The 23852-nt window shown below is 41.1% G+C and overlaps 3 protein-coding genes across 4 annotated transcripts in view; 1 reads left to right on the top strand and 2 right to left on the bottom strand.

Moving 5' to 3' along the window:
• The first annotated feature begins 584 nt into the window (after positions 1-584).
• Positions 585-4124, top strand: LOC310988031 (vesicle transport protein GOT1B). Its single transcript, XM_083974515.1, has 5 exons — positions 585-709; positions 1278-1369; positions 1468-1646; positions 1733-1814; positions 3609-4124. Exons 1-5 carry the CDS (start codon positions 685-687, stop codon positions 3645-3647), a joined length of 417 nt encoding a protein of 138 aa, XP_083830641.1. The 5' UTR covers positions 585-684; the 3' UTR covers positions 3648-4124.
• Positions 4125-8857: 4733 nt separating this feature from the next.
• The window catches only part of ldhbb (lactate dehydrogenase Bb), a gene marked incomplete at both ends in the record, with an annotated part of 45987 nt that continues 30992 nt past the window's right edge, over positions 8858-23852 (bottom strand). Inside the window, 8 exons of one of the 2 annotated variants that reach the window (XM_083973814.1) lie at positions 8858-9025; positions 9559-9682; positions 10881-10998; positions 11083-11256; positions 11337-11510; positions 11607-11724; positions 13039-13175; positions 13518-13593. In XM_083973814.1, the coding sequence (XP_083829940.1) occupies positions 8858-9025; positions 9559-9682; positions 10881-10998; positions 11083-11256; positions 11337-11510; positions 11607-11724; positions 13039-13175; positions 13518-13593 (1089 nt within the window). Of the gene's footprint in view, positions 9026-9558; positions 9683-10880; positions 10999-11082; positions 11257-11336; positions 11511-11606; positions 11725-13038; positions 13176-13517; positions 13594-23852 lie in introns of those variants that run through there. The other variant, XM_083973815.1, reaches the window with a different exon arrangement.
• On the bottom strand, positions 17642-22760 carry tmpob (thymopoietin b). Its single transcript, XM_083973380.1, has 6 exons — positions 22180-22760; positions 21929-22046; positions 20758-20913; positions 20493-20602; positions 20307-20407; positions 17642-19624 (listed from the first exon to the last, which is right to left on the bottom strand). The coding sequence occupies exons 1-6, from the start codon at positions 22411-22413 to the stop codon at positions 19243-19245; spliced, it is 1101 nt and encodes a 366-aa protein (XP_083829506.1). The 5' UTR covers positions 22414-22760; the 3' UTR covers positions 17642-19242.

Below are 23852 nucleotides of genomic sequence, written 5' to 3'. Positions count from 1 at the left end.
CACTGCGCAGTTGTGACGCTCAAACGTTTGAACGTGCATGCGTCATAACTCCTGCAAAAAAAGTAAAGAGCGCTCACTCTGACCGACTTGTTGGATACCGACCTGATACCGACTTGTTGAGAGGCAGATGACTGGAATAACGAAACTGCACTTTTCCAGATACACAGTCTATTTCCTAAGTAGTTTACTAATAACTTTTAATAACACATCGTGGTGTATATTGTGGTGAAACAGGCTCAACCTTGTGTGAGGCCCAGTACACAAATTAAATCATTCGAAGTGTTGCTCTTGGTTTTATTTTGTCTTGTAGCTAACAAAAATCTTTGCCAACACAGAAACATGGTCTCCGCATGTTTTACTCAGTTCCACTCACATTCTTTGGTTCCATCACAGACTACGAGTTTCAAGTAGAAAGCATAGTAGACTGTAAAAAGAAAGGCATTGTTGTGTTTACATGAGGCGCATGTAATTGTGACTTGTGTACGCAACTCGCTCACATAGACGATCTTTGGTGGGCTAGGGGTTTGCGTGGCTCGGGAGGACGTGGCGTAACCCAACGAACCGCTAGCTTTGCCTCCTCTGCCGCTGGAGTATCAACAGTTTGGTCGGCGCCGACATTTCCAGCAGCGGCTTACATTCCTGCCGAGCTTCGTGTGTTTGATAACGTGACCAGCTGCCGCCACCATGATCTCACTCACGGACTCACAAAGTAAGTGCAGCTCGTATTGGTATTTATCCGTTGCTCCTTCTCTTTGTAACATTACCGTTTCTATCTAGTACCCGGTTCAGCTGAATGTGTGACGCTTAAACACCATTGGCTGAGAGCAACCTGACGTCACGTACAACGTCATTACGTTATGGTCTCAGCTCTTCAAATGTGGAGATTTTCTGCTTTACTCTTTAAAAATGAAAGTGAATTGTGTTTTGAAAATTATTAGCATTTCCTTTATGGATTGTTTAATATAAACAAGCATTTATCATGAAGACAGTCTAATGTTCTTTTAATTCTTTAAGAAAGTGATCAGAGTTTAGTGAAAGACTTAAATAATTAGTTTCAGCTCAGTACTCGTGGTAGTTTTATATAGGCCTAGTTTTTATTTTGTAAGTTGTATGATGACTTGATCTGCACTCAGTTGTATAATTCTTATTTTGAATACCTTGGTTCTGCTCTGTCGGTGTCAGTTTTTCATAAGTGTCTGTTTCTCCCTGGGACAGTAAATCTTAATTTCACTAACAGTGTTTGACAGCATGTGATGTAACCTTGTTTTAATTTACAGAGATCGGGATGGGCCTGACAGGGTTCGGCGTGTTTTTCCTCTTTTTTGGAATGGTGCTGTTTTTCGACAAAGCGCTCCTCGCCATTGGAAATGTGAGTTGATCAGTGATATGACCATATGAACATCTCCCTTTCTTCCTCTGATAGATGTCTGACTTGTGATGTTTTGTGTGTCTGTGCTTGTCGTACAGATTCTCTTTGTCTCGGGTCTGTCCTTTGTCATCGGCCTGGAGCGTACCTTCAGATTTTTCTTCCAGAAACACAAAGTAAAAGCCACCAGTTTCTTCCTGGGGGGAGTGTTTGTGGTTCTGATTGGCTGGCCAATCATTGGGGTCGTTCTGGAGATCTATGGTTTCTTCCTCTTATTCAGGTTAGTTCAAACAGAAGGAAGATGAGCTCTCTGTCGTTTCATTCTTGAATAAATGTAAAACGTTTTGGTCTCGTGCTCTTTCACAGGGGATTCTTCCCAGTGGCTGTAGGCTTCATCAGAAGAGTACCTGTGCTCGGGTCTTTGCTGCTTTTACCAGGGATCAGCTCAGTGAGTATCACACATCTCATGTCAACCACTAGATTTTGCAGACTGAACATACATTTAAATTATTAAAGACTTAAAACTGTGATTCTGGTGCAGATCAAACACCCTATATTTGACACACCAAATTCACAAACTCCTGACAAAATGTCGGTCCATGAAGACAAACGGTTATCATCATTATTCTATTATTCTGCCCATTATTCTCTTTTTTAATCATTTGGAGAATATAATGTCAAAAAACAGTATGACTAATTGATTTAATTTCAACAGCAGCTGACTCTCCGGTCTCAGATTTCTGAGATCCAACATGTACCAAGCCCTGGTTACAGTTCTATTACTATTTTACAGCTTTAAATTCTCACTAACGGTTGGTTAAATGGTTAAATATTCACTAGGCCAGATACTCAGTTTTTACCTGAACACGGGAAACCCAATTGCTGAAAAAACAAGGTAGAAGTTGATCTTTCTTCTGAGTATTAAATATGATGTGAAGGCTCTGAGTGAGATGTGAGCACTGACAGTCGTCCTCTTGTGTCGTCGCCTGGGAACAGTGTCACCGTTGTACTGAACTGGGCCTGGTGGGATTCTCCACTCAGTCTGTTGTCTGTGAGGCCTTCAGGTTCATAAAGACAGTCAGTGTTCAGGATCACGTCCGTGTTGCGTATCTATTTACTGCACTGTATTCAGCACCAGACGTTTTACAAACTTTGTTTTTTTTCTCACACAAATACCTCAGTGGTTCCCAAACTCTTGTCCTGTCAGTCGCTCCTAAATGAGCTCTCAAATTGTGTTCTGTTACATGATTTTCAATGAACTACAAAGTTCTTGCACATCAGGTCTTCCCTTTTCAGATTAATGACCTGGAAACAAAAAAATCCCACTCACTGTCAGTGCATCAACAATGTTTAATGTCCTTAAACCTTCATTGGGACTTCCATCCATCCATCCATCCATCCATCCATCCATCCATCCATCCATCCATCCATCCATCCATCCATCCATCCATCCATCCATCCATCCATCCATCCATCCATCCATCCATCGTGAAAGCAAACCCAGGCTTTAACTTCTCACAGATATTCTCAAACATAAAGGGATAGTTCAACATTTTGGCAAATTAGAGTTGGAGTTGAGACTGCTTCCCTCTAAAACAAATCCGTCTCGTAACGTTGTGTTATTATCTCATAGCGTGGTGAATGTGCAGGTCACAACTTGTCCACCAGAGCGTTGTGGAGTTGTTGGATTGTGTATTTGATGAGTTTGATGAGGGAAACCAAGAAATCCCATGAGCCTCCGTAGCGTAGCTCTGAGCAGCTCGCGCCTCTGCTCCGCTGTTCTAAAAATAGCTTGCACCGACAATTAAAGGTAACAAACCTACTGCTATGACTATAGGGATTATGGCTATGGGCCAATTTGCCAAAATGTTGAACTATCCCTTTAAATGTCATTGTATTTATGGCACCAAATCAAAAGACTCATCTCAAGGCTCATAACAGTGAGGACTGTGCAAAATGCAGAAACGTCATATTGTGGTTATTTGGGCAGATATTATGAATGTGATTTTGATGTGAATGATTGTTTTTGCATTTCATGATAAATTATATTTAAAACTGATTTTTATTAGGACTAGCAAACAAATATGTCTCCCATATGTCTTGAGAAAATGATTTGTTGTCCAGGGCGTCTCCATGGCAACGCAACACTTGTGGTGTTAACAGTGTTTTATGTGATTCATGAAAGTTGTAAAACCCTCATCTCATGAATAATCCTTGGGTTGTGTTCTGTTTCTTTTTTCAGCTTGTGGACAAAATTGGGGAGAGCAACACCATGGTATAAGAGTACCACAGGAGAGTTTCAGTATTTGTCACAGCTTCTAATAGTTACTGTACATTTGGGTCATTGCCACTCCAGAAAACTGTGAATCCAAACATCTGCACAAGACACAAGTTTCTCTGTGGACATTTGACTGGCATGAAGTCTCTTCTGTCAGGAGGAAATAGTTTTTTGTATGTGTGTGCCACTGGACAAAGTTACCAAGAGTTTTTTTTTTTAATTATTTGAATGGCTGGACGCAGGCCTCCTTGTTTTGTATCATTCCTGTCTGATATTTATGGACTAATACTGTGGGACCACTGGATGGAGAGAGCGCAGACCCAGGGACCTTTCACAGCATCCACTCCTTCAGATCGTGCCTCAACAGTCACTGAGAGCAGGTTTGACTTCCTCTATGAAGTGTTACTGGAATTTTGTACATGACGATAAAGACGGTTGAGCTAAATGTTACATAGGCAAAGAAACCTGAGCTGTTGTGTTGTGGAAAAGGTGTAGGATGTTTGTTGTGGAGAAGATTTACTGTAACTTTTGTACGTGCATACTTGAAATAAAGTGTGTCTTTTATACATTTATTGTTCTTTCTTTTTTTCAAATATTTAACCATGTCAGTCAATTATAGGATTATTAGTGTCTATGGTTACTCTTAAATTACACAGTATAAACAAGGTGATGACCTCACAAACTCTAGGTTTCCCAGTGCTGTAACCAGTATTTAAAACTAACACTTGAGAAATTGAAACATTTAAATACTCAGTTGTTATTCCTTTGTTGTGTTTTCTTCCTCTGTAAATTTACAATATGAACAAGCCAATTCACCCGGACAATCCCACTGACTGAGACGGGACAAACTGACTTGACAAACCTGTAGCACAGCACCTACTAGATCCAAATGAAAGGTTAAGGTAATCATCTTCAACCAATCTTCACTTGACTGACACAACAGAGGCTTTTACATTTAAACGACATCGTTTTTTCATTACCTCATTAGGTTATGTTATATTATAGTATTATATTTTACTGCCTCAGCAGCTTCTCTGTTCAACTTCTATTCTGACAAGTCAATTTTCTTTTTAGAAAAGAGAACATCATCTATTTTCTTTAAATTGATATCTAAGTTTAAGTCTGGGATTTTTATATGCAGCTGTCTTGCTCTTGAGGCGTTAACAGGCCCATTGTCTTCCAGTCCATCTCTGGCTGTATCATAAGGTGTTACTTGTATGTAGTGTAGTATGGTTACTCTTCCATATGACATGTAATGACACGTGCAGCTTTTTATAGAAATCATCAACAAGTTCACCATTTGCAGCTTTTACACAATCCTCAGCCTCAGGCCCCCCTGCATGAGTCTACACCCACATACAAGCTGTCATCACATCAGCTTCATTCATAAAACCTCTGCAGTGTCGTCATCGGGAGGTGACCTGCTCGGGAGACTCTGAGTCTGAAAAGTTTAAGTCTCCCTCGTGGGTCTGTGATTAATGAACCGCGACAGTTTTAACAGCACCTGTCACTCTCGTCAATTGAAATATTATGTGTGATGTCATTAAGCCACCGATCAGCCTCATCACTGACGCTGATAATGAGTTGGTTTACTTTTGTCTTCATAATTTAAGAGCAGCGAGGAGGACGGAGCACAAACTTTTACACACAAAGAGGAGAGCAGGGGAGCGCAGAGTACAATCAACGGTAAGATGCCACTATAATCAATATTGTTATTATTAGATAGTAGTGTTTGCACTATGCTCTATTACATTCAGCAGTCAGAGATGAATTTAACCTCACACTCAGTCTGTCGCAACTAAAATGTACATTTTATCAGCTTTATTTTTCTTTTTACTTAAAGTCCACATATTATGTATTCTAAGTATATAGTTTATAATAATTAGTTTTGGGGGAAAATCTAACAATTCTCTATGTGTGTGTAAACCTGCATGACTAGTATATGTCGGTGTTTAAACTAATTTCAATCAACCAAGGATTAGAATTTAAATGGTGACACTTTTAAGTCCAACAATTCAGAATTTACAAGCAGCATCTAAATGTTTCATTAATACTTAGATATCCTGATGTTAGCTGAGGCTGAAATAAGCTGACAGAAATCATAATACGAAGGTATTGGAGTATAGTATATACAATATAGCTTCCCAGTGTCATTATTAATACATTATGCTTCACTGAAAGGTTGGTGCAGTGCAACTCCTGTGTTTTTGTGTCTGTTCTGTATGGATTAAAACATTTTTTTTCCAAAAAAAAAAAAGAACATTTAAATGGTGTAGGTTGGGATGAACAGCTGTGATGCTGAAAATGAAATTAAAAAAAATAAAAATCATAATATGATTTGTATGGACATGTCAATCCTCCACTTTTGCAGAGTTCAACCATGTCCTCTCTAGTCACGTTGTTACTGGTTACCTTGGTGACCCAGAGCTGGGCTGCACCACAGGTGAGTGAAAACATCTGTCCAGGCTGAATTTGATCATGAATGTACAGAAACACTGGCGTGACTTAGACCTGTATGATTTATGATTTCCAGCGGAGGAACTGGACTCCTCAGGCCATGTTGTACCTGAAGGGAGCACGTAAGTTTAACATTCACACTGGTGAAGAATTGTCAAATTCAAATAATCAAGTTCAGAGAAAATGGAATTCGATGTTTTTTTTTTCCCAGAGGGACACCGCTCAGTGTTGGAGCGCACCAGCAGAGAGGATGACTCTGTACATCTAGGTGGGTCAAAGATGTGCTACACCTATAATCTAATCATAATGATAGATTAATAAAATAAATCAAATTCCAATTTCACCATCAGGCAAATATCCAATATTTCAAATAATAAAATAAAGTATTATATTTCTCTATTACATAATTTACAAATAAGTAAAGCCTTATAAAGGGTTATTATAAAATGTAACTGATGATTTCATCAATGCTTTATGTTACTAATCCTCTATAGATCAGTTATATTAGCTACAGATCATCAGTTTATTATGCAATTTATTTATTTTTTATATTATATATTGTACAAAGTACAAGCACATTTCTTTGTAGTGTAAAATTATGTCTTCTCTTTTTCAACTGTCTTTGTTGTGCGTCTCTACAGTGACTCAGGACCAGAGCAGTGGTGGACTGGGGTTGTCTCTGGCCTCCTCCGTCCTCCTGGAGCTGCTGCAGCGAGCCGTAGAAGGTAAAACTACCAGTTCACTTCTCACCGACACACGGCCTGATCCTCGTCTATTATAAGACTTGACTTTCTTATTCTTTCTTTTTGTCTTTTCTGCCTCAGGTGGAGATTATCCTGAGGAGCAACAGCTGAATCTAAACTATTTGTGAAGTTTCCGAGATTCTACCGATTCTTATTCTTTTCTTTTTTTGTTTTAATCATGTTTTTCTATGCATCCCTAGTTGCTGTGTGTCTACTTGTATTAAATGTGATATATAAGTAAACGCACCTTGTCAAGGAGCCGTTTGTTAAATGCCGAACCATATGTCCAGTTTATTTTTATATACAGTCTCTGGTCTATTCTTGGACTGATCTGTTTACATCTCCCTCCCCTTAATGAGCTTGCAATGTGTGTGTGTGTGTGTGTGTTGGCCATGGGAGGGATTTCCTTTTACACTGGTTCAACTTGTTAAGCAATTAATGGTGGAATAAAAGTCTGTCAGCTCGGAGCGAGTCGTTCTCACCACAGCGTGATTAACACCAGGCTAAACACCACTCAGTCAGACATCATCACACTGTCCACACCAGGAGTCACTAATAGAGGCGGTTCGGTGAGTTTTATTGGGAATGGCAGCTTGACCGAGTCGTGACTGGATCACACAGAGGTCAGCAGCTGACATGGAGAGTGTAATCCTGCTTTTTAGATGTGAAGAAGAATAAAGAGCCTCTAAACAAAGGTGTCAAACTCACTTTAGTTCAGGGGCCACACGCAGCGCAATTTGATCTCAAGTGGGTCTGGACCAGTAAAATAATAGCAATAACCTATCAATAATAAAAACTCAAAATTTTCCCTTTGTTTAAGTGCAAATAAGTACATTATTTAGATGTTTACAGATAATGAACTATCCTTTTATAAAACATGTTATGAACAACCTGAAATTTCTTGAGCAAAATATGTTCAATTTTACCAATATTATGCCTCTTCTATGTAATTTCCACACTTCATCCCGTGGGCCAGATTGGACCCTCTGGGGGGCCGGTTTTGGCCTGTGGGCCGTACGTTTGACACCCCTGCTCTAAATCCGAAGCAACTATTTCATTTTTGCCTCATGATCACTGCTGACTGGGGGATTTTACAACTATATTGTGTCATTGAAATGATATTGTACAATAAAATGTTGCAGGACTTTTGTCATTTCGTTTACGATTTCAGTGACAAGAAACTTTACAAGTCCTTACTATGTAAAAAGAAGGTTTAGGAGAAGACATGTCAAACCTGTGAACTTATATTCTGTGTGAGAAATGCCCTCATATAAAATGATGTATCATACTTATTGAACCAATGCCGGGACAGATGAACTACACTAAACATGATTGACATAAGTGTTGACCTGCAAACCATACAACTCAGATGAGGAGAGATATTACATGTAATAATAAATAAAATTGCCACTACCTCCTTCTCTTTCTGTATAAGGACCACTGTGTTACTACTAAAACAGGTGGAAACACCTCCCTGACTTTTCTCCTTCAACTAACAGAACCAGCAGCCTCTAGGCCATCTCTAGAGCCAGTGTTTGGTTTGTCCTTTCTGGGCTACTGTAGAAACATCGATGTGAAAGTTCAAAAACAAAACTGTTGTGGAGATAACGGCCAGCCTACAGTAACTCACATAACCACTCAACAACTGGTGATCAGAAAAGCCTCTGAGTCTCTGTCACCTCTGAATAACTGAACTCATTCGCTTCTTGTTTGAGCATCAACAAACTTGTTTTATTACACATGAAAGCAACATGAGTCCCACATCGCAGGACGGTCGAGGACAAGTGACTCAGAGCGGCATTTCACTCAGCTGATGTCACGTTTTGGTTTCCAGTAAACAGCGGTGAACAAACTCTGACACCTACAGCTAAATCTGACGGGATTAAACGTCTGCACGTACGGCTGGGACTCTACAGCGGGCGGCGGGCAGATGGTGTGGAGGGTGGAGCTGTGTGGCTGCAGAGTGACTGCAGAGTGATAGGAGGCAAGAAGCAGTCGCCCCCTGCTGCTCAGTTAGACGTCCTGCAGGTCCTTCTGGATGTCCCACAGCGTGTTGGCACTGGCCTGCAGCTGGGCCACCTCGTCTTCGTTCAGGGTCATGTTGACCACGCTGGCCACGCCCCCGTTGTTCAGCACGCAGGGCAGACTCAGGTACACCTCATCGCTGATTCCATACATGCCCTGTTGACGGAATGCATTCATTTATTTACATGTATTACTAATATTTAAAATTAATATTTACTTTGATAACTGTTTTTAACTCTTTTTCCGTTGCTGTTGTAGCACTTTGAGATATCTTGTAAAATGTTAAGTGCGTTACAAATAAAATGTATTATTATTACTATTATTATTATTAAAATGAGTGAAAAAAAGAATGTAAACTTCTTATTTTCTTAAAACTAAAAGCAAAGGGTGAATTTTGGTAATAGGGGAATTTTCAGTAAAAGTCAGCTTTCATATTCAAGTGTATTGTAAAAAATGTACTGTAATGGGATTGAGCTATTTTTACATTTTTAATTAATTACCTCAGTATGAGCATGACCCATTTAAATGTATAGTTAGAACAATCTTTGCTGTTAGCACCAACAGTACAAATTGTAGCTTTGCTAAAGCCCTCAAAGGAAAATCTACAGACGTGTGCATGCAAATCTAAAAACAAGCTTCAGAAAAAATATATGCAAATGTGTGTGTGTGTGTGTGTGAACATATTTTACCTTCACCATGGTGGAAACTGGGTGAATCCTGTTCATGTTCCTTATGAGACTCTCTGTCAGGTCGGCCACACTCAGGCCGATGGCCCAGTTGGTGTAACCCTTCAGCTTGATCACATCGTAAGCACTGAGAGACACACGGACACAACGTAAAGCAAACTGTGTCATGACTTTTTCATCTTTTGACTTCCTCTGCTAACTTCCCTAACCCTGAAATGAAATACAGAAATAATCTGAGGTGCTAAAAATAAACTCATAAAACACAACAAGAATCGGGCTCTGCTGCTCTGTCCTGAATATGTCACTGATGTCTGATCCTTGAATATCAGGTGATTCCACCTTTTCAAAGCTGGTTACTGCATATGACAGAGGAGGGAACAATGGACCAAATGAAACCATTCATTTTGATTTTCCACTGTTCTGATGTGATCATAATTATCAAAGAATTTGAAGTCAGACCATATAAAGTTGAATTAATGTGTAATACCACTGACACAAATTATTTGGACTATTTTAACAGAGTAAGATATATTTAGAAATGCTAAAATAAACTATGAGTTTAAAAACATGATTATTTAAAGAGGAACTATGCAAGGTTAGCACTGATGACTTGTTACGGGGAGAATGGAGGCTCTCGGCCTCCACCTGGGGTCTCCTGGCTGAAAACCAACTTTGCAAGATCAGCACCTACGACCTGGTGTCCCAGAAACATGGACTGCTTTACGGCACTATGACACAAACACGCCTGGTAGTCTGTAATCTCTTGTTAACATTACCCACCTCGGTAGACACGGCTCCACGGATTGCCTTCTCTCGGGCTTCGTTAAACAACAAAAAAAAAACACATGGCCAGGGGGAGGGAGGAGGGTTAGCTGTGAGTTTTTACCAGTTTTTACTGTGAGTTTTTAGCTCTGAGCAGCTCGCGGCTCTGCTCCGCCGTTCTAAAAATAGCTTGCATCGACAATTAAAGGTAACAAACCTACTCCTACGACTATAGGGATTATGGCCAAAAATGTTGAACAATCCCTTTAACATTAACCACCTCGGTAGACACGGCTCCACGGATTGCCTTCTAGCTGGCTAGGGTTAGTTGTGAGTTTTTACCACAGTGAAAATATGCACTGAAACAAGTGACCAAAACAACAAAAAAAGTGACCGGACCTGCATAGTTCCCCTTTAAGATCCAAGTTTTGGTTTAATTTGAGTTCACTGTGTTGTTATCCTTCATTTAGGCACTAGAACAGTGAACCAGTATATCTAGATATGAGTATTTTGTCACAATACAATTACATAAATAAAACGTGAGCAAGCCAAGTGAACTCTACCTCTCCACCACCATTTTGTGGGTCTCCCTCCAGTTCTCCTCGTCACAGTCGGTGCCGATGTCGGGGTTTAGTGTCTGCAGGTTGACTCCAGCTACGTTTGTTCCGCTCCACACAGGCACTGAAACACACCAAGAAGCCGTCACCCTCCTTTTCATATGTCGGCTCAGAGTGTCTGCAAATCACATAAACCACCAATCCTCACCACTGGTGTCTCCGTGCTCTCCCAGGATCCATCCGTTGAAGCTGCTGGGGTGGATTCCCAGTTTGTCGGCCATCAGGAAGCGGAAGCGAGCCGAGTCCAGGTTGGTGCCGCTGCCGATGACGCGGTGCTTGGGAAGGCCGCTCAGTTTCCAGGTCACGTAGGTCAACACATCCACTGTAGAAAAGCGTTGTTAGCACCTTTGATTTTGTGTGACAGACAAAAGACGGATGGTAGGGAAACGTGTCGGACAGCACCTGGGTTGGAAACAACGATGATGATGCAGTCGGGGCTGTGTCTGACGATCTGGGGGACGATGTGTTTAAAGATGTTGACGTTCCTCTGGACGAGGTTCAGCCTGCTCTCTCCCTCCTGCTGGCGAACTCCGGCTGTCACCACCACGATGCGGGAGTTTGCTGTCACAGAGTAATCTGACAGAAGAGAAGCAGAGAGGAGCAGACAACTGAGCTGAGTTTTTATCTGAGTCGGACTGAGCTCTAAGATTTCCCGAGCGTCCCTGAACTCACCTTTGTCTGCAACTATTTTGGCTGTTTTGAGGAAGAGGCTGCCGTGCTGCAGGTCCATCATCTCTCCTTTCAGCTTGTCCTCCATCACGTCCACCAGGGCCAGCTCGTCAACCAACTCCTGCACACATCAGGGAGGGTCCAACATGTCATGTAGTACAGACATTCAGCAACATAACTGCTGTTTACAGTTAATGTTTCCACTTAAAGGAATAGTTAAACGTTTTGGCAAATTCGCCTATTGCCATAGTCCCTATAGTCATAGGAGTAGGTTCATTACCTTGAATTTTCGGTGCATGTTGTTTTGAGATCTGCGGCGCAGAGACGCGAGATGCTCAGTGAACACAATGTAGGTGAATGGTACAGGTCCCCTGTCCCTCAAAACACATCAAATACACAATCCAACAACTACAAAACACTCTTGTTGACAAGTTGTGACCTGCACATTCGCCACGCTATGAAATAATCATGTATAATTATGTAACGTTACAACACACAAAGCAAATACTCAGAACTAGTGCATTTGCCTTGAAACAACTCGTAATGTTACATTATTATCTCATAGCGTGGTGAATGTGCAGGTCACAACTTGTCCACCAGAGCGTTTTGGAGTTGTTGGATTGTGTATTTGATGAGTTTGATGAGGGACAGGGGACCTGTACCTTTCACCCACATTGTGTTCACTGAGCATCTCGCGTCTCTGCCCCGCAGATCTCAAAACAACATGCACCGATAAAGGTAATGAACCTACTGCTATGACTATAGAGATTATAGCAATAGGTGAATTTACCAAAATGTTGAACTATCCCTTTAAGCCAATAGAGACAAATCAAGCTGTTAAATGAACTGTACCTGTGTTAAGTCCCTAGTGTAGCTACTGATAGTAGCTGTCTGTTTGTGCATGTTTGTGCTTCCATAGAACCAAATAATATATTATTCTCACTGTGTCTTCTAACCACAGGTCAGGTCCAGTGACCGACATAATAGTAGATTATAGTATTTTACTTTTACTCTTAAATAAAACGAAACCCTGAATATATACATTTACTGCTACTGTGTAAACAGTGAGCTGCTTTACATCCTTTTTATGCAGTGAGTGTTAGGTAAAGGAAATGATCAGTTTCTTTATATTTTGAATCTATGATATCATTTTATGTTTACTGTTTTTGAACTTGTTCCATATTGTCCAGTTTCAGCTGGAGAACAGACACTGGGCTGACCTACTTTTTTAGAAGGTAACGGTAAGTTTTGACTTTTGATGGCATGTAAGTTTCTGTGCCGCTGTCACCGCACCTTCACAAGGACAGTGCGGGGATAACGGCCAGATCAGACACCGAGAGATCAGTAATCTGGTGTCAGTCTCTGAGGATCCTGGGTATTACCCCGTCCTGCCACAGCAGCAGAAAGCAGGGTAATCTGAAGCAGGGGCTCTTACCCTGAGCAGGATGCTGACAGCACAGGCCATGCCCACCTGGCCCACGCCCACCACCGTCACTTTATTCCTGGGGGGCTCTGGGGGCCCGCTGAAGAGCGGGGTGATGAGCTTCTGAAGGATTGAGGCCATCTTAAACGCTACATGGGAGAAGAGAGGGAAGAGAACAACAGTGCTCGTGGTCAGTCACAATGTGTGTCAGTTGTTGATAAGTGATAAACATTTCAAGGAGACACACCCGGACCAAACCAGAAAACAGGCTTCGTGCTCAAACTTCATAAATACTGCATTCAGGATGTAGCGTGTCACAGTCAAGAGTGCTGAGGGATTACTCATTAAGCCTGACATTTATCTCACTAGCACTAATGGCAGCATCACTTCTCTGACATCTCTTACAGGAAAGGAAAAACACACTGACTGAGCTCTGTCCCACACATTCTCCTCCTGCAGAGTTCACCTTCAAAAGACACACAGCCAGACACAAAAACAGCAGCAATACTTGCATTGTTTGGCGATGCTCCGAGCTGCAAGGTATAAATACCACCATGTAATCAGCATGGCAAACTGAATGAATACCTAAGGTGTGTTTCCACAGAGCTGCGTACCCCCTGCATCCACAACACCTCCCACAGTCTCTGTTAGTCCAGTCCAGACAGACAGACAGCCCAGGCAGGTATCCGGTCAGCTGCAGCGGTAGCACAGAGCACATGTGACTCAGGACCGGAGCTGCACAGAGCTCCACTCCTCCTCCCCTGTCCTCCTTCTCCCCTCCTCCTCCTCCTCCTCCTCCCCAAATGGAGGACGGAGTAGTATAATCGGATGCCAAACTTGACTGACTGACTGCAGACTGTTAAAGGAGTTAGTGTAATCCCTTAACGCTGCCTCCATCTGCTGCACCTGCGCTGCAGATGAACATTAACCTTGTACCTGGTGCCATGTCTCCGAAGAACAATACCAATTCATTTCTATTTTTTATAGTTCATTTATTTGACAAACTAAGCTTCCCTGATTCTGTCTTGGGGATAAGTTGCATTATCCATGATTACAACTGTAATAAAACCATTGTTAAATATTAACAAGCTGAAACAGAATCTGAATCACACACACACGATTTAGGAGACAATTCATATTTTGCAGCACTATATATTTGGGAATAGCATAAATTAAAGATACTAAGACATCTGGATATTTACCCCATCTCTACAAGAGGTCAAGGACTCTGTGTATGAAGACACATTGGAAGTGCATTGGGGAAACTGTCCATTCATCAGCCCCACGAGACTGGATTACCAAGAGAAAGTGCTGTGCGCTCCAAGCATGTAAACACGAGCGGGTAATGAGGTGGCTTAATCTGCAAGGTCACAGTGGGACAGTGGGCTTCATCACTTTCCATCATCCCCAATAAATACATAGTTGGGATCTGAATGATCTACAGGAATCTACAAGAGACTCACTGGCTTTTTATACCAGTGTTGGAGAAAAGACGGCGTCTGTGTAGGGACCTGTTAAATGTTTGTATGTGACGGACGGTGGGAGTGGAGAGGAGACGACATTCAGCTGTTATAATAATGATGGAACTGAGTGGAGCTGGCATACTTACTAACAAAGCCACAAATTAAACAGTAGAGTGAGTCTAATCTATTAATATTTAATGACTCTACAAAGTTCCATAATAAAAATATAATAATCTGATGAGCCACAAAGAAACAGCCTGCACCTCTTTATCAATAAGAACCTGCACATGCTCCACCTGAATGACTGTGATATTAATGTCTTAATGACACATGATCTTCTCAGTGCTGCAGGTGGTGGTTTAGTTTAGTTTAGTTTAGTCATTGCATCTGAAGATAAGCAGCAAAACATCTGTCACAACAGCTGTAAACACACCCAGGTGTAGATTGACGATTGGCAGATAATAAAGATAAATATGACTTGCAGTTCTACATGTGTTAAGAAGAGAGCTGAGCATGTCCAGCTGCTGTCACTGGTCACTTGTTTAGCGTAAATACAGATAATTACAATCCTCACAAAGAAACAAAACAAACCCAGTCAGGATCTGCCTGCTGCGTCCTTCAGAGTTTTTCAAAATCCACAACAACATGAAAACACGACTGTTCACCTGTTGTCCTGAGGGTCCGGCTACTTTAAGTACAACTTGGTGTCCGTTCTGCGGAGCTACAGCGGGACTCGGCCTGGGTGTGTGTGCTGTGTCGTGTGGCTGCTCCTCTTCCTGCTGTGCTGTCAGGGTGCAGCCTACTGGATTTAATTGACTAAGCTTCTCCATCCTCTTCAAAGTCTCTGTCTGGCACCGTGACGGTCACCTCAGTCAGCTGGTACACACACACACACACACACAGGACAGACACACACACACGATAGACACAAAGACAAAGACGCCTCAAAAATCTACACCACATTAAGAAAGGACATTACTGATAAATTGATTAAGTGTATTTATGCAAAGGGAATTGATAACCCATGATTAGCTTTATTTTCAATATATTGTTTTTTGTTTCAGATTTTTTTTTTATATTTTAAATTTTATATTTTCTGACTTATTTTTTACACACACATACTGTATATATAAAACTAATGCTGATTGTTTGTCTACTAACATCACTAAAATGAATTGTTCTAATGGGTGTTGAATTACTATTGTTGTAAAAGTGGATGTGAGGAAATAATAAAAAGAAAATAAAAAAGAAAGGACGGTAATAACATATCAGTGACACACATGTAACATAAATCACAATTATCATTATTGTTTATTATTGATTATTATTAATAAAGGCTATTAAAGCTTCTCTGCAGTGGTTAAGAAGCGGTGAAGAGCCGCTGCAGTGTTTTGAGCTGCTCCAGAACAGACAGGTTTATAGTGAGTGTGTCTGATTTAAACAGTGTTACTGCAGACAACAGACTGTGATGAGTCTTTCACTCATCGTTGGATCTCAGCTCTGTACAGTACAACACTGAGCCAGCAAGGGGAGACACAGTCTTACAGTGTCAACAGCGCAGATACAGTCAGTAGGATGACTGGACAAGACAGGCAGTGACTCAGTTCATATACAACACATGTAGAATTTAAGTATTTACTAACAGTCAACCTGCCATGTTGTCTTCAAACACCTTTTTTCCCAGTCATATTATTAGAAATGAGCCTTTAATAGTCTAGTCTAGTAACTGACAACCCACTGGAAAGAATATACGGTAATTAGTTTGGGTTAGGAAACACTATGATTTTATGTTTAAATGCAAATACTACATTTGTATCTTTTATTACAAAATCTTCTCAACCCTGTGTAGTGGCATGTTTTTTTTTTTTAATCAACTAATGATCCTATTTATGGTGGAGAGGAGCTTGTGTAGCTCAGGTCATATCTATTTTGTGGCATCTGGAAGTTGCTACACATCCTACTGGATCATGTCCTTCATATATGTTTACAGTCTCTATAGTTCTGTCATCTGTTCGTCTATTATAAATCAATGCTCTTTTATGTGTACACTACATCTACTTGGCCTTGAAACAACACTAAGTTCACTCCTCTTTGCTCAGCACCCGAGGAAACTCAGTGGACAGAGAGAAACCAGTGCACTGGACTGGAAGACAGCAAAGTGAGGTGATGCAGCAAATGCCACTTGTATGGATCAACAACAAACAAAGAACTGTCATTTACAGGTTCAATTAAATTTGTGATAGATTTACTAAGAGAGACTTGAGGTGTTGGCACACTGACCACTTTAAATTCACTGTCAACAGCAAACAGAGGTATTGCTACAGAGTCAGATGGACACCCGGCGACTGAAGGGACCTTAAGCACCAGGTCAAGCTGCTACATTACAGTGGATGACCGTGGTCACATGACGAACGCACCAAGGCCACGACAACAAAAGTAAAACTGGCTCTAGAAGAAACTGTTCGGCAAAGCATCGTCAATGACTGGAGTCATGGCTAAATGTCAAGTAGTGGTTCATGTGCTGAAATATACCAAAAAAATAGAAAAAAAAATAGTATTCCTATTCCTATACTTCCACAGTGTTCTTTCTATTCTTTAAGAGAGTTTTTCTTGTTAATGGCTTTTGCACGTCTCCACAGATTCAATCAGGACTGTAACCTGCCATATTTAGTGTTAAATGGTTTGAAAAGCTAATTACTGGTATACATTGATATATAAGACTGTAACAACACACAGTTATAACCTCTGACATATTTTGTATTTTTTTTCTATCACGTGATCCATTTCCTGTTTGTTCAGCAGTCTCACCTTCTAAGTGTTTGAGGTTACAGATCACATTACCTGTCATTTAACAACCAGAAATGAATATATGTTGGATGTGCCCATTGTTTTTATTTAACTGTCTTACGGTGTGTAAAACCTTTGTTTGAGGTGGTGACATAATCAACATCATGTCCACTTTTACTTCATTTTACCTTTCTAAATGATCACATATGGTTCTGAGCAGCTGGGATGTTCACCATGAAAACATCCAACTGCTTGAGAAAACCGATGTGTTGAAATAGATCATAACAAAAACACTGGTTCTGTCTTTGACGTCCTGGCTGACCTACAGAAGACAAAGGAGAAAAAAACATGTGGTAACAACCAAAGTTTATTTTATGATACATTGCCTACATTATCATAAATAAACAGATTAAAAATCCTTACCCACATAACCCCTGTCATTTCTGTCCATAGTGGGAGAGCTGCCTGATGATGGATCAGTTGTGTTACATCAGCAAGGTTCAGATTAAGATACAGTATCACTTGCATGTATTACATATTGCTTTCAAATGTTACCTTAAAATGTGCTATAAAAAAGTTGAACACGCCACTTTAGAAAAATATCAAAATAGAAACAAAGATCTCCCAGAAATCTTCCCACCCTCAACATCACCTTCTACCGAGTTAAATCCTTGCCCCTCATTGGAGAAGCCTACAGCATCTTAATCATGGTAATTTGCACAGGAAGAATTAATTGATCAAGAGTTCTGAGGAGAGTATACCGATTAGATGTCCCGAAAAGATTCACTTTCTCCAGATCTGCCATGTCCTGACACATGCGGTCAGTGAGGTGGGCTATGTGGGTGCACTGCATCAGCCAGTCCTACGTTCAGGACCGAAGGATCAGAAATCCAACGTAAAACAACAAAAATCAAAAGAAAGCACAACAGAGCACTAAAACCCAAAGCATGTAAACTCATATGGGCACACCGGCGTGGCTGGAAAATCAATAATCCATGATCAAACACTGCAATTTCAGTTTCCTTAAGGAATACTCGTCAGACAGACTGCAGACTGTAATCAGCTGCTACAAACTGTTTCATTGATGTTGGAAAATTTATGATGATACAAGATGCCAAAAGTACAGGACATTTTTTGTCAATCCACTGACAGCTATAATTATTATTTTTTACAACACAGAGAGATCAGAATTTTCAGATCATAAACACAGAGTCTCATATACGACGACTCGATCAGTGATCAGCCAATGGAGGGGGAAGGGGGAAAAAAAAGTTAGTTTTTACTTCAACTTGAACATGGGGCTGATTTTCCTCATGCAGTGACGTGACCTGATTACACCATGTGTCTCCTCCCAGCACAGACCACAATAAAAAGGTTGAGCTGAATTGACCTGAGCACCATAGAAATAAAGAATCACTCTACCTAATTCTATAGCTACAGAGAAAAGGTTTAAAGTCATATAGAAACACGTGTAGACATTCTGGTATTAGTAGTAGCGCTGTTTTGTGCTTGAAAAAAATGGGAGGGCACTAAGTGCTAACAGTGTCCAGGCACTTCACCATCAGAAAAACACCTGGCACAGCATTAGAAACTACAGTATGACCTTCAAAAACTATAACCATGCATGGATAAACTCGCCTCTCCATTCTGCACTTGGTTCTACAGACAAGGGTTAAATACACACAAAGACACAAACGATTCACAGATTAAAATCAACATTAAAATTAGTCTCTTCGGACCGCCACAAAACAGTGTTATCCAGAAGCTACTGTTTGAGTTATGCCTCCCTCTTGTGGTGGGAGCAAAGCTGGAATCCAGAGAGGAGTTCATGGTTATCATTCCAATTAAATCTGTGTCTTTTGTCCGACCATGTAGGAAGAAGGTAAGAGGTGAGCCAGGTTTTCTGCTTGAGTTATGGTGTGCTGTGGCAGGCGGCAGGGAGGTGGCGAAGGACTGCTGAGGGTCTTTACTTGCCCCCGCTCTCTGCAGCGCCGCCGCTGATGCCCAGGAAAGTGGCTGCGTTGTCCACGGCGCCCTGGAGCGGGACGACGACGCTGTCGAGGAGGCCTTTGATGGTGTTGATCTGGTCGGCGTCCAGGTTCTGGTAGGCGTAGAAGACGGAGCCGCCCACCACGACGAGGAGCAGGAGCTTGAGCAGCACCGACAGGACGCCTCGCCGGGCCGCCGGTTTGCCCGAAGACACGGCGCCGCCCGGCCGGGAGAGACACTCGGAGTGAGAGCGGCTCTCGGTGTGGACGCTGTGTTGTACGCGCGACTCGTCCAGCCAGTACTCGCTTGGTTTTACGGGTCGACCGGCGGCCCCTCGGATTGGGCGCCTGCAGGTCGCACTGATCACAGAAACAATAAAACCAAAGTTTAGTGCAAACTTAGCGACAACTCTTGACTCATGGTCCTAATTTTTTATTCTCAAGCTTTCAGCTACATCTCACTAGCTTCCTCTGCAGGTGACGTTTGCTCAGGTGGTTCATACAGCTGTCACATCTGTCACCACAGACCGTCCCCCAAGTGAATGGGGCAAAGCAGTGTTTTTCAACCTTGGGGTCGGGACCCCATGTGGGGTCGCCTGGAATTCAAATGGGGCCACCTGAAATGTCTAGTAATTGATAAAAGAAAATTACCGATAAAAATATTCTCTTAACTAATTATTCTTTTTAAAAGTATGATTTAAAACACCACACATTATCTTAAACAACTGTAATCTCTACTCTCACTTTCTTGAATATAAATTGAGTCCAAATAAAATGCAGCATATAAAAATATCCGAGCTGGCGCATCTTGATTGGTGGCCATGATCACGATCATTGTATCACCAGAAGCCAAAAAAGGTTGGGAACCACTGGGGTAAAGGATGTGATAGCTGTGAGCTAAGAATCTAGTGAGTGAACCTTAAGCTATAATCAAACTATAGCTCCATGGTCGGCTTTTAGGCTAATCTATTCTCCATGATTTATTAATATTTGTAAACAAATGATTCATGTGCAATCCCAAAGAGTTATAATCAATTGTTACCTGATGCCGGTTGGTGTGCTTATTTCATTGGCAAGGATATCTTCAACAACGCTCTCACTGGCCTTCTTTGGAGTCTCTTCAACAATGATTTCCTCGACCACCTGTTAGAGTAATATGTCAACTTGGTCATAAAAATAAAAACAACACTCTGATCGCCGAACTTGTGAGCAACAAAACACGCCTCACCTTGGTTTGTCGTCTGCTGCTGGTCCTGACAGTAACTGGAGCTTTCCCTCTGCTCCTCACGGGCTTCTCCACCACAGGAACTGGCTCTGGTTCAGGTGCCGCAATCTCCTCTGAACAAACACAGGCAATATAAAACAATAAATGAAACAGTAAAGTAATCTGTTTTATTTGAACATTCAACCTGGTCAACCTTGACAAACCAGGAAGTGGAAGGTTATTTAGGGTTCTTGTGATGTGCAATAGATCATTTTATGTCAGAACTCACCGTCTTCCTTGTCACTGTACTGGTCAGAGTTTGTGTTGCCGTTCTGGTTACTGTCTGCCTTGGGGAGAACCGTGACGTCTGTAGGAGCTTCAGGTTCAGCTGGCGGCTCGTCCATCAGCTTCTGCAGCTTCTTCTCATATACCTTACGGGTGGTTGCTGCATGGAGGAAAAACAACGAGTTAATAAGATGTCACACATTTCACTTTCACTTCAGCAGGATGCAGACTTGTTTTGTTGAGATGGGTAGCCTTGCTGATGCATGCAGTGCTGCTTCAGTGAGCAGCATTTGCAAATCTGTCATATTTCAGTGGAACATAAAAAAAAAAAAAAGTTTTTTATGATATGGTAGTTAACACTGTTACTGCATATTACCATACTATATCTGGAAGAAAAAAAAAGTATATATACACATACATATACACACACACACATATATATATATATACACATACATATATGACGCGAGAATCACAAAATGGGTGTGGTGGTAGCTTAAACATGAATAATTACACTCCTTATTCAGATTCTTTTATTATTAAATTAACAAATTATTATTAAATTAAGAAATGTCCAAAATCTATTTTTCTATTATTTCTGACACCACCAATAATGGAATTTAACACCAGTTTCATAATCATAATAACCAAATATGAAAAGTGACGTGAAGACAGGTCAAGGCCTAGGAAGTGGGTGGTTTCAATATGATTTACATCATCTTTCTGTCATTGCTTCTTAGCTGTCTAAAACAATAATTCCTTATAATCTAATTAAACACACTATGGATATAGGTAATGTCAGAATGTCATGGGTGGAATAATCCAATAGAAAAATTCTGTAAAATAATTATGTTAACTCCTCGTTTTACTTTCATAATCTCTGACTTTCATTTTCAAAATCATAAGTCCGGAACAATTGTGGGTTTTCCCTGCCAGTTTCTGTAAACACCACAAACACTTTAGGCAACAATAAAACACTTGCTGGATTGCTTAAGGGACTAACAAATCCTGATAATAGCCAGGTTAGTGAACTAATTTAAACAGTGATATAATGTGTATTTAAATTCATGTAAATAACCATCATTTATTTATGCCCGTTTTCATCTTACTTAAATGAAATAAATATTTCAGTTTTTTATGCCAACTAGATATGAACCATGCCTCCAGGAACTCACCAACAATAGGTCCCGAGTCCACCCCATGCTTTGCAAGCTGTTGTTTTAGATCTTCATCGGTGAGATCTGTCACCTCCACTTCCTCTGTGCGAGGCTTGTCTGTCTTTTTTGTAGCTTTCTGCAGAATAAATAAAGTTCAATACATCACACGAGCCGTAACTCAAAATCAGTCGCACACAGTTTCACATCAGCGTTATCCACAAATCAAATCCAACTGTGATAATCTACTGTAACAATGAGCTAAAACTTACTCTTCCAGATCGACTCTTGTTGGACACCACGGGGGTAGGTAGCTCCTCGTCGCTGGAGAAGGTGTCTATCGGTGGGCTCTTCTTGTTGTTCAGCACGGTTAAGTTCTTTAGATACAGCTGCACGTACACTTCTTTTTTATGCTCTCCACTAGGAAGTGGCACGTTGTTGGCAGTGAGCTCATTCTTCAGCTTATCTTTGGTGAGGACCGACGGATCTTCGAGGAATTCTGCCATGCTTCGCTTTTCTCTTCGGCTCTCTTTCTCTTTTTTCTTTTTGCCGCTTCAGTCGGCAGCTAGAAACAACATCAACAGCGGGAACGTGACGGAGCAGCGCTGTTGTCAAACACGACTGGCGCCTATCCGCTGCCTTGTTCAGCTAGCGGGAGAGAAGCGGTTTATTAAAATAAACGCCCACCTCTGCCTCTTAGCCCAGAGTTTGATACGGCGACAGGTAGCTGTGATTTTTCGAAAGTAAATACGCGCAAGTGCGGCACCCGGAGTTTATGCAAAATTGAAAAATCGCCGGCTTCAGAGTGACTGAATTAGCTTAGCTTCAAACCGGTCCACTTGCCTCTGTCTGTCCGCGGTCGCAACAAGGCCAAACAACGAGCGGTGACGTGATTGGCTGGAGCGCGGCAGTAAGCCGCCCTCTGATTGGCCTGCTATGAATGGAACAGTCGCAGGCCGCCGCCACAAAGAAACCGCAGGCAGTGTGTTTTAGATAACGGCTTTACACAAATCCGCCGCACATTTACACGACTGTCTCCGTTTATCGACGTTATTTACCTTATTATGTTTGATTAGTGGACGAATAAGGGTTTAAACATGTCATTCGAGTGGCAGTAAGTGATGGGAGAACAATGTTAATGTCGGTTAAATGATGCTGACTGTTAACTTGCGTTTACAGATCACTTTCAGTTTGTGAAGCATTAGGCTATCACATGAATCTGGTCTATTCCGAAACAGTTTGCATCTAATAACAACAATACACTCACGGTCGGAGTAATCAGTGACCAAGATGTGTTTTGAAGCCCTGATATCCCCACAATACAGGCAATTTAATCACTTCACTGAAATGATTAGGTTGATTAATTTATTTAGAGGCAAAGACACAAGTCATTTTTTATACAGGAAAAGACTGACTGGTAGGCCTACCAGCTTCTCAAATGTGAATATTACTAGTTTCCTTTCTTTTTACTGTTGGTCACAAAAAGCAAGATAAATACTAAGTAATTAGTCTGCTATTAAAGACTAGAGACCATTACCAAGACAAGATACTGATGAAAAAAGGAATAGCCTATGTCACAGTGAGGAAAGTGACACATTTCTGATTGATTGATTGATTGATTGATTTCTGGATCTGCCCCTCCTCATATATCAACAGGGAGAAATTACATTGTACATGTGTAGGCTGCTTTAACAAACAGAAAAAAATCTTTAACATGTCCTTCATATCCTCTAAATAATAGCCATAGAAAAGTCCAAATAACTATTCCGGGCTTTGATAATGTTAATAATAACTGCAGCCTTACAATATAATGACAAAATAAGCCTACAATGTCTGAGGTTTTCTGTGCATTCAGTACTTGAAACAGAAAATAAATCTGGACAAAATCTGTAATCAGACATTTATAAAATATTACAGAAAAATGTTCAAACAATCTTCGAGTAGC

Source organism: Trachurus trachurus (genome assembly GCF_905171665.1).
Source record: "Trachurus trachurus genome assembly, chromosome: 6".
Classification (NCBI taxonomy): Eukaryota; Metazoa; Chordata; class Actinopteri; order Carangiformes; family Carangidae; genus Trachurus; species Trachurus trachurus.
The sequence above is the reverse complement of the archived record's forward strand: the minus strand, read 5'-3'. Positions and strand labels throughout refer to the sequence as shown.

What these genes read in the sequence shown, in the direction of transcription:
- tmpob (XM_083973380.1), bottom strand. Translation starts at nt 22,413, where the DNA reads ATGGCAGAATTCCTCGAAGATCCGTCGGTCCTCACCAAAGATAAGCTG. An exon ending in ACAAGAGTCGATCTGGAAGA is followed by an intron (nt 22,047 to 22,179) that starts GTAAGTTTTAGC and finishes TTTATTCTGCAG; the next exon opens with AAAGCTACAAAAAAGACAGA. An exon ending in AGCACACCAACCGGCATCAG is followed by an intron (nt 19,625 to 20,306) that starts GTAACAATTGAT and finishes TTCTGTGATCAG; the next exon opens with TGCGACCTGCAGGCGCCCAA.
- LOC310988031 (XM_083974515.1), top strand. Translation starts at nt 685, where the DNA reads ATGATCTCACTCACGGACTCACAAA. An exon ending in CTCACTCACGGACTCACAAA is followed by an intron (nt 710 to 1,277) that starts GTAAGTGCAGCT and finishes TTTAATTTACAG; the next exon opens with AGATCGGGATGGGCCTGACA. An exon ending in CGCTCCTCGCCATTGGAAAT is followed by an intron (nt 1,370 to 1,467) that starts GTGAGTTGATCA and finishes CTTGTCGTACAG; the next exon opens with ATTCTCTTTGTCTCGGGTCT.